Consider the following 9,824-nt stretch of genomic DNA (forward strand, 5'->3'; position numbering starts at 1 on the left):
TGTCTTGAAATTCAGCCGAAAGGAGATTATCTTTCTATGAGGTTTACGTCATTGACGTTAACCTCTTCTGTCAGTTCATGCCCATGCCCATCCTCATCCCCACCCCCCATAGCCAATATCCCCTCCCTCTCCAACACCTTTCTGTCTAACCTCCCCCTTTTTACATCCCCGTCCACGAACAAATACCCATGCTGCTCCACATAATTAGGCCACACAACCTCCTCCACATAACCCTCCGGATCCTTCCAGAACCCTTCGAGGGTGACATATCCATCCCTCGCCTTCCTCCTCGCCACCGCCTTCTCCTCTGACGCCAGTAAAAAAAGCTTGATGTCAATTAGCTCAAGGATAGGCTTGAACTCCTCGGCCTGTGAATACAATAAAAACCCATCCAGGATACAAATCTTGGCGTGTTTGAGGAGTGAGTGGAGGGATGAGCTGGCGATGATGGCCTTGGCGAAGTTGATGTGGGACGGGGAGGCGGGGCAGGCGCCGAGGGTGTTTTGGTCTTCCTTTGAGTTGATGAAGGGCTAAGAAAGGGGTTAGTAAATATGGGGGAAAGGGGAAGGGGAAGGGGAAGGGCGTACGGGGAATTTTCCGGTGGATTTTATGTAAGTGAGGGCGTTGGTTAGGGCAGGGAGGTCGATTGCTTCGGGACAGTCCCAGTCTCGATGACCGGAACGAAAGGGGAGGAGGGATTCGGGCTTGTAGAAGTCGTCTTCGTGGAGGATGAAGGTGTTTGGGAGGAGGTCGCGGAGGAGGCGGGCGAGCGTTGTTTTGCCTGAGGAGGAGGGGCCGGAGAGGGAGACGAGGAGGGATTTTTGGGCTGGGGGGAGGGGCATGGTGGGTGGTGGAGAGAAGATTGCCTTGATATGTGAAGACAGATGGGTTGTTGGAAGTAAGATTGTGAGTGAGTTGGGTGAGGTCGAGGTTGAGGGTGTGTTTTGTGTAACGGTGATCAAATCGCTGCTCACAATAGTGGCCGGTAGAAAGCAGTTTTGGGATGGCGTTTCGGGTGTGGTTTCTCCAAAAATAACAAAAACACCTACATGAGAGAAATGTCTATGAGAAAAAAGCGGAAAAACCTCATGAATCAGTGAAAATGACCTGTGAGAATAAGCTCACTCTCACTTACACCCTGAAGGGCCGTCAACCCGCGGCGTAACAATACCATACTACAGTAATTACCCGTACCGCCCCAATCCGGAACTTACCGCCCCGGGCATTTTCTCCCCTTGCCTGCCCGCGCGCTAGTCGCTAGCAGATCAAACAAATCCCCCGATTTCCAAATTTCCCATACCAACAACACATGAACGTCATACGGACAGCAACCATTCTACGAGTACCAACGACACGACCACTCCCGTTCTCACCGCTCCCCCGATCCCATATTCCACCTATTTCCCCCCGACGATCCATCTCCAGTATCACCACAATCCTCGCCACCATGCCAGCAGAAGACCCAACCCTCCTCTCCTCCACAACCGTCCTAACAACCTCGATAATAACCTTCATCTCCGGCTTTTTGTTAGGTGTCTATTCCCTAACCGGCCACCTCATCCCCCCCTCCCTCCGCCACGAGCGTGAAGCCCAATGGAAAGATCCCGTGGAATCAGAAGAAAGCGACATTGACGAGGAAGACACAATCCTCGACCACGCCCCCAACTGGTCCAATGGTTTCGAGGCAGACAAAAAACAGGGATTGCGCGCCAGCACCTCTCAACCGATAACCGAGGAGTGCAAGCTTGTGCTGGTGGTGAGGACTGACTTGGGCATGACGAAGGGTGCGTACTACTACTACTATACTACTACTATGCCTGATATAATGGGGTGGGGGTGATTGACAAAATCAAAAAAAAAATAGGGAAAATTGCTGCCCAGGCTGGCCACGCAACGCTGGCTTGCTACAAGACGTTGAGCAAAGCTGCCTCCAAAGACCCAAACGGAAAGGCGGCACAGATCCTCAAGGCGTGGGAGCGGCGCGGGCAGGCCAAGATTGCGGTTCAGGTCAAGAGTGAGGAGGAGCTTTTGTTGCTGCAGGGGACGGCGAGGAGCTTGGGGATTACGGCTGAGGTGATTGCCGATGCGGGGAGGACACAGATTGAGAGTGGGAGTTTGACTGTTCTTGGTGTTGGGCCCGCGCCAAAGAGCGAGGTGGATGGTGTTACCGGCGGGCTGAAGCTTTTGTAAGCTTAGGGTGTAAGAGATGAAAAGGGTGTATAGACAACAACGGGCAAGCGGGAGTTCCATGGTTAGTTAGATTTGGAAAGCATGAAAAAGCGCTGGGCAATCTCGAATCCAAAATGGGCATACAGACGGTTTCCCAGACACATGCAGCATCAACACATCTTGCTATTACTTAATAACCGGGTATCATCACCACAACCCCCCCCCACCGTCTCTAATCCTTCCTCGCAAACCTCGCCAGACTCGGCCCCAGCTGCTCCTGCCTATCCTTAAACTTCTCATCCTTCCTCTCCTGCATCTCCTTGATGGCCTCCTCCACCTTCAGCCTCTTGTCATCAATAATGTTCTTCTTCTTCTGCTTCCTCAGATATTTCTTCAGCGCCGTGTTCTTGCCCCTAGCCCTGTTCTTCATCTCCTCCACCACATCCACCGGCGCCGCATCCAGGTCCCTGTCCGCCTTCCTCTGTTGCTCCGATCGCAAATCCAGCTTGCCGATGAAGTTGGGGTCGAGCGCAATCATCTCGGGCTTGAGCTTGTTCAGCAGAGCCTTGACCTCGCCTTCCTGCCTCTGCTTCTTCGTCTCGAAGGGGTTGACTTCCAGAGCGTCATAGTTGGGCTCGCCGGCGCCCGGGACGATCAGTGACGAGAACCCTTCCGTGTGGCCTACACCAAGAACATCCTCAAAGGGGCACCACCGGACGCGCTCGACCTTGTGGCCTTCGCCGCCCCAGGTCATGTAGGGTGACTGGACCTTTTCTTGGACGGGCTTGTTCTTGTCAAAGAGGCCGCGCCAGATGGTGGTGTGGGTGTTCCAGCCGACCGCGGTCAAGCCCGTGTCTGAGATGGCGACCGAGGTGGCTGGTGACCGGGTGAAATACGACGAGACGGACTCCTTGAAGTTGCGAACGTCCCAGATGCACATCCTGTTGTCCTGGCCTGCCGATACCATGTAGCGACCTTCGCGGTCTACGGCGACGGATCGCACGGGCCCGCGGTGGGCAAGAAGTTTCACGAGGGGTTCGCTCGAGTTTGGCGACCATAATGTGACGGTGCCGTTTTGCTGGCCGACGTGGAGGATGGCGTTGTAGGGGTTGTGGGTGAGGGAGACGGGGGTGCCTTGTCTGGTCGAGATTTCGGAGACGATTTGACCGGTCGAGGTGTCTTGGTATTTGAGGGAACCGTTGATGCCCTGGGAAAGTGTCAGCTTCAAAAGCGATCAGCCCCCGAGAAAGCTGCTTTGCGCTTACCAATGTCGCCAGCAAGAAGTGGTACGGCAGAAACTCCATATGCGACACCTCGACGTGCTTCTTCAGGCAGTGAAGCTCAACACCCTGCGAGTCGTAGATGTACACATACTTCTTCTGCGCGACGGCGAAGAACTGGTTATTGTGCAAGAACCTCGCATCGCGAACCGTCTCCATCAGCTGAAGCTCACAGCCCAGCTTTCCGTCTCGCCAGTCCATCGTCGCGACATGGCCTTTCCTCCCCGCCAGGATCAAGTCTCGACCATTCCTGCTGTATTCGCAAATATATGGCCCCAACTCGTTGAGCTTCAGCTCGAACCCCTTTTGCGCCACCTCAATGGCGACATTTTTCTGAATGTCGTCCTGGCGAACCTTGTATGTCCTTTCCAACTCCGTCTCTGGCTCGATAAAGCCAGCTGTGTTCTCCAGCAGGATCTCTGCTTCCTTGGCTTTGTATGCCGCCTCCTTGTACTTGTTCTCGAGTGTGCTGAGGTTCCGCCGTAACTTCTTGTCCCTGGCGGTCTTGACGTCGATTCCGCGACCGCGACCGTAGGCCTTTTGCGCATCTCTTTGGCGACGGGCCTTTGCAATCTCGGACTTTGATTTGAGTTCGGTTCGTGGTTTCCTGACGGCGAGCTGACCGTTGCTGGGCTGTGATACCCTCGTGAGGGGCGCGTCGACGGTGTCTATCTCCATCTTTGGCTGACTGGAATTGTGTGATAAATGAATGGGCAGAAAAGAAGAGAACTCCCCAACCTAGAGCAGCGCCGGTTGCTCAGTTGCTGTTCGGAACTTTTTTTGGCAGGGGGCCCACTGAAAAGTTGGGGAAAGGTTATCTGATTGGTCGCACAATGCGACTGATAAGATATGCCCACAAGGTCGAAAAAAGATGTGCCCCGCCATCATCACCACCCCTCGTCTCACTCTGTAATACGGGCAATAATTCAGTTCCAAGTTCTACGAAAAACGACAGACGATTCAAAAGTACGACAAAGTGGCGTCTCTTCCCTTCCGATTCAAAGCCGGCAGCGACGCAAAGATGCCTGGCGCCGTGGCCACGGGCCATTCCCACCGCCCGACTACCAAGCAGCGGAACAAGGGCTTCAAATCGCGAAAGGCAACCAAGGGTCAGCTTCGGGACGCTGCCAAAGGTATGAGTCACGCCGTGCTCGGGGAACCATGGGGGATTGGGGTCTAAAAGGGGCAATGAATGGGCTGCACAGAACAGAGGACTTTGGAGAATTTAGTTTGCAACAGTCGGGCCGTTGGCTGACATTTCCGAACCAACAGGCAGAATCGAACCCGGACAGCGCAAGACGATCCACCAGCAAGCCATGTCTAAACTCGACCGAAAGAACCGTGCGAAACAGAGGCAGCAGGAGAAGGCTAGGGAACATGCCAGGGAGACTTCGGTCTTCGCCGGCAAGGACGGTGCGCCGCGCAATGTTGCCGTTATCCCCCTGTGTGTGGATGGCGACGCTGTCGCTGCCATCAAGGCCCTGAACGAGAGCGTAGAAGCCGAGGCTGAGATCAAGGAGGGATGCTTCCGGGTGCCCGTCACTAGATTCAAGCAGAAGCTGCAGTATTTCCCTGTAACCAGGGACCTTACCGCATGCTTGGACGCCGCTCGGGTAGCCGATTTCGTCGTTCTGATCCTCTCGGCCGAGCACGAGGTTGACCCCCTGGGAGAGCTCATCATTCGCAGCGTCGAAAGCCAGGGCATGTCCACCCTGTTTACCGTCATCCAGGGCCTCAACAAGATCGAAGCCGCGAAGCAGAGGTTGTCGGTCATCTCTTCCCTCAAATCATACATCACCCATTTCCACCCCGAACAGGAGAAGCTTTGCAGCCTCGACAACCGCCAGGAATGCGCCAACTTGATGCGCTCGCTGTGCAACACCACGCCGAAGGGTGTCAGGTGGAGAGATGAGCGGAGTTGGATGTTGGTGGAGGATGTCAACTTTGGCGGTGAGTCCACGGTTGTCACCGGTGTGGTCAGGGGCAAGGGTCTCAAGGCGGACAGACTGGTTCAGGTTGGGGATTGGGGAACATTCCAAATCGAAAAGATCACCGCTGCACCGCTTGCGGCCCCGAAACCTGAGGGTATGGCTGTCGGCGGAGCGGAGGGAGACGCTTTGGACGCTCCTACCGAGGACCAGGATGAGCTTGCCGAGCTTGCACCGGAAGAGGTCAACATGGAGGACGACGATATGGATGCCGCTTCCGCCGTGCCTGAGCAGAAGAAGGGAGTTTTGCTGGACGAGCACCATTATTTCTCTGACGACGACCAAGTTATTGCGCTCCAAATGCCCAAAAAGGTGCCCAAGGGCACTTCCAAGTACCAGGCCGCCTGGTTCTTGGACGGCGGTGAGGAGTCAGAGGATGGATCAGACCTCGAGGATTTCGAGATGGAGGATGCGCTAGAGGAGGAGCCAGCGAGACCAGAGGACGGCATCGAGGGTGCTGCTGGGGACGTTGCCATGACCGAGGGCGCGCCAACAGAATATGCCAAGTCGGTAGCATTCGTCGAGCCCGACGAGGATGAGGACGCTATGGGGCTGGAGGCCTATCGCAAGCAGAAGCGGTCCGAGGCCGAGGACGACTTGGAGTTCCCGGATGAGATCGAGCTCCACCCCAATGTTCTCGCCCGGGAAAGACTGGCCAAGTACAGAGGTCTCAAGAGCTTGAGGACGAGTCCTTGGGTAGAAGAGGAGGATCGCGCGCACGAGCCGGAGGAGTGGAGAAGGTTACTTCAAATTCAAGACTACCAGGCGGCCCGCATCAGATCGGCTAGAGAAGCTCTGGTTGGCGGTGTTGCCCCTGGCACTCGTGTTCACGTCCACCTCAGAGGCGTGCCATCAGAGGTTCGGGCTTCTCACAGCTCAGGCCGACCGCTCGCTCTTGTTTCTCTGTTGAGGCACGAGCACAAGCGGACCGCCATGAACATTCTCATCAACCTCCCTGCTGATGCCACAGCGCCCATCAAGTCAAAGGAGGAGTTGGTTGTTCAGTACGGCCCAAGGAGGTTCGTCATCAAGCCCTTGTTTTCTCAGGGCGGCGCCACTCCCAACGACGTCCACAAGTACTGCCGGTACATTCACCCCGGACAGTCGGCCGTGGCGACCTTTATGGGTCCTGTAGCGTGGGGTTCCATGCCGGCTCTTTTTTACAAGAGAATTGTTCCTGGCGAGGAGACTCCCCACGACGACGACGAGTCGGATCTGCCGCTGAAGCTGGTGGCCACGGGCACCACCATGCCCCCGTCTACCTCCCGTGTCATTGCCAAGAGGGCAATTCTCACCGGTCACCCATACCACATCCACAAGAAGATCGTTACCGTCCGGTACATGTTCTTCAACAGAGAAGACGTGGAATGGTTCAAGGCGCTGCCCATGTGGACCAGGAGAGGCCGCACCGGTTTCATCAAGGAGCCCCTCGGTACTCACGGGTACTTCAAGGCGACGTTTGACGGGCGGATCAACCCCCAGGACTCGGTCGGTGTCAGCTTGTACAAGCGGGTGTGGCCCCGTCCTGCGGAGCCGTTGAGGGGGCTGTTGCTTGACCCTGAGCAGGTGCCTGACTTGGTGGAGGATGATGCTATGGATGCGGATGCTGAGTAGGTGGTTAGATATATACCCTCCTGACAGAGGGTCTTTTCATGACGGCGTTTTTGGGATGGGGATTAATGAAAAGATTTTTGTTCTTGTTCTTTTTCATATTTTGCCATCTCATCTTTCTGTTTACATATGCGTCGTCTACTCCAATTCCTCCAACCCAGGCGTCGGCCTTGGGCCGCCAACACTCCTCCTCTGCTCCTCGGCCCCGCTCGCCCTCCAAGCACTCAAGATCAAGTCAACAATATGCTCCACCCCGACCCCCTTCTTGACCTGCGCGAAGACCGTCGGCCCCCCCTCCCTCATCTTCCTCGCGTCCCTGTCCATGACATCCAAATCCGCGCCGACAATCTCGGCGAGATCGGTCTTGTTGACGACCAACAAGTCGCTCTGTGTGATGCCCGGGCCTCCCTTGCGCGGGATCTTGTCGCCGCCGCTGACGTCGATGACGTAAATGATGTAATCGGCGAGTTCACGGGAGTAGTTAGCGGCGAGGTTGTCGCCCCCGGACTCGATGAGGAGGAGGTCGGTGTCGAATTGGGCGTGGAGGTCCTCGAGGGCGGCGAGGTTGGCCGAGATGTCCTCGCGGACGGCGGCGTGGGGGCAGCCGCCGGTCTCGATTGCGCGGATGCGGGGGGCGGGGAGGGCTTTGTTTCGGGTGAGGAACTCTGCGTCTTCGCGGGTGAAGATGTCGTTTGTTACCGCCGCGAGGGAGTAGGAGGAGCGGAGGTGGCGGGAGAGGGAGAGCATGAGGGCTGTTTTGCCTGATCCTACGGGGCTATAAAAAGGGGGTTAGTATATAGAGAGGGGGGATAAAGGGGGGAAGGGAAGCGTACCCGCCGATGCCGATTGTGAAGGCGCGGTCGGCCCAGTTGCGGCCTTCGGTGATGGGCATTTCGCGGCCGTGGTAGGAGCCGGGGCCGTCGAGGATCTCGTGGGAGTGGCCGTGGTCTGCTGCGGAGAAGGAGACGGCGTGGTCGTGGGAGGCGTGGAAGTGGACGCCGTCGTGGGTGTGTTGGTGGGACATTTTGATGTTGTTGGTTTCTCACAATTGTCACTTGGGAAAGTTGGATTGGTTGTGAAAATGAAGAAGTTTAAACTTCAATTGACTGCTCCTGCAAAAGCCGCCGTTGATATCCACCCCTCTTGGACCCTCCCCCCCTTTTCCGTCTTGGCCTCTGTCTCCGATTTGAGGAGGAGGGAGGAGGGGTAGCTTCGGGATATCCATCCAAGATCCATGGTGGTGGTGGTGGTGGTGGTGAGGGGCATAGATAAGATAACGAGCTTGTTGTGTCATCATTCATCGTGGGGGTTACCCAATCCCTCTTCTTCTTCTTCTTCTTCTTCTTCTTCTTCTTCTTTCCCTTAACCCTGGACATCAAGGTTCACCACCTCCCCTTTCCCTTTTAACCTCATCCATCTCTTGTCCAAAAAAGTAGCTTCCGTCAAGGACTCCGTGAAGGATTCAACATGCATTCACTTTCCTCTTGGCAAAAGGGAGTTTTCTGATCACATTTCGCAAGAAATGTGCTCATTCATGCTCCTACCTGCTTGCTGCTTCCCTTCCGAAATATGCAAGCAGCATCATGCAAGCAGCATCATGCAAGGTGTAGGCATGCAAGGTGTAGGGGGAGATATATATATATATATGTGTGTGTGTGTGTGTGTGTGTAACCATCGTGAGAAAACCTGCTCTTTCTCTCTACTGCCCCCCTGCAACTCAGCTCACAATCCAGGTACTGGGGATGCTTACTCAGACGTCGGTTGGTAGTTAGGGAACGACTCAAGTGCGAACTGGATAGTTTGTGATAATAACGGCGAGTTCGAGCCAGCCAATCGTGGCGTTGGGTAATGTCCGGTAGACTGTGTACGCGCGGGTTCGTACCCTCACCGTTGGAAACGTTACCTATTGAATGATGTAGGTCGTCAGGTGAAGGTCTTTTTTTATTGATTTTTTTGACGGACCATCTCTTTCCGTGGAGTGTTTCTTGTTTTGTTAGTGAAGAAGAAGCTGAGAAGAGCTACAAGGGGAAGGAAGGGTTTCATCGAGAGTTGTGTGTATAAAAGGCGGCATCTTCTTCTCACACTGGCATCCCAGGTTTTCTTTTCACGCTGGATCTAACTTGTCTATTGCGGACTGATTGGTTTTTCAAGAAACTGATCTCTCATCGACCACTGGGGGAAAAGAAAAACTTCATCTTTTGTTTAGGAGAACACTCTCACACCTCTTCAAAATGAAGCCCAACTCATCCCTCATCGGACTTCTCACCACCCTCCTCTTACTCACCTCTTCAGTCCTCGCCTCCCCACAACACGGCAAAGCAAAAGGAAAAGGCAACCCCCCCCCCATCCCCATCACCTCCCCCTCAGAAGAACCCCCAACCCACTACGGCATCCTCCTCATCCGCGCCTTCCAACCGCTAGACATCTACGGCCCCCTCGACACCCTCCAACTCCTAGCCGTAAGCCCCCCCTCCCCTTTCTTCCCCCTTCCCCATCCCCCTAACTAACCTCCCCCTAGCACAACCGCCACCTAACCCTCACCCTCCTCTCCCGCACCCTTCTCCCCGTAACCTCCGAGCCCGCCTCGGCAATGATGAACACCCACAGATCCACCTTCTGGCCCACCATTTCCCCAACCCACACCCTCACCTCCCCCCCATCCAACCTCCAAGTCCTCATCATCCCCGGCGGCCCCGGCGCCCGATCCCCCGACCTCGGCCCCGAAATAGCCTTCATCCGCTCCGTCTTCCCCAAGCTCCAATACCTAATCACAATC

General features: G+C 55.4%; 6 protein-coding genes across 6 annotated transcripts; 3 read left to right on the top strand and 3 right to left on the bottom strand.

Moving 5' to 3' along the window:
- Positions 1–26: 26 nt before the first annotated feature.
- On the bottom strand, positions 27–530 carry PODANS_3_4940 (uncharacterized protein; the record flags this gene model as incomplete). The annotated part of the gene is made up of 1 exon (XM_001909248.1): positions 27–530. A coding segment is annotated over one exon (504 nt), but the record flags the coding sequence as incomplete, so codon positions are not given.
- Positions 531–1,309: 779 nt separating this feature from the next.
- PODANS_3_4950 (uncharacterized protein) lies at positions 1,310–2,190 on the top strand (the record flags this gene model as incomplete). Its single annotated transcript, XM_001909249.1, has 2 exons — positions 1,310–1,784; positions 1,865–2,190. 2 exons carry the CDS (start codon positions 1,310–1,312, stop codon positions 2,188–2,190), a joined length of 801 nt encoding a protein of 266 aa, XP_001909284.1.
- A 211-nt stretch (positions 2,191–2,401) lies between these two features.
- Positions 2,402–4,127, bottom strand: PODANS_3_4960 (uncharacterized protein; the record flags this gene model as incomplete). Its single annotated transcript, XM_001909250.1, has 2 exons — positions 2,402–3,376; positions 3,435–4,127. The coding sequence occupies 2 exons, from the start codon at positions 4,125–4,127 to the stop codon at positions 2,402–2,404; spliced, it is 1,668 nt and encodes a 555-aa protein (XP_001909285.1).
- Positions 4,128–4,470: 343 nt separating this feature from the next.
- PODANS_3_4970 (uncharacterized protein) lies at positions 4,471–7,051 on the top strand (the record flags this gene model as incomplete). The annotated part of the gene is made up of 2 exons (XM_001909251.1): positions 4,471–4,582; positions 4,722–7,051. The coding sequence occupies 2 exons, from the start codon at positions 4,471–4,473 to the stop codon at positions 7,049–7,051; spliced, it is 2,442 nt and encodes an 813-aa protein (XP_001909286.1).
- A 135-nt stretch (positions 7,052–7,186) lies between these two features.
- PODANS_3_4980 (uncharacterized protein) lies at positions 7,187–8,072 on the bottom strand (the record flags this gene model as incomplete). The annotated part of the gene is made up of 2 exons (XM_001909252.1): positions 7,187–7,823; positions 7,882–8,072. 2 exons carry the CDS (start codon positions 8,070–8,072, stop codon positions 7,187–7,189), a joined length of 828 nt encoding a protein of 275 aa, XP_001909287.1.
- Positions 8,073–9,638: 1,566 nt separating this feature from the next.
- Positions 9,639–9,824, top strand: PODANS_3_4990 (uncharacterized protein; the record flags this gene model as incomplete). The annotated part of the gene is made up of 1 exon (XM_001909253.1): positions 9,639–9,824. A coding segment is annotated over one exon (186 nt), but the record flags the coding sequence as incomplete, so codon positions are not given.

Source organism: Podospora anserina, chromosome 3, assembly GCF_000226545.1.
Source record: "Podospora anserina S mat+ genomic DNA chromosome 3, supercontig 2".
Lineage (NCBI taxonomy): Eukaryota > Fungi > Ascomycota > Sordariomycetes > Sordariales > Podosporaceae > Podospora > Podospora anserina.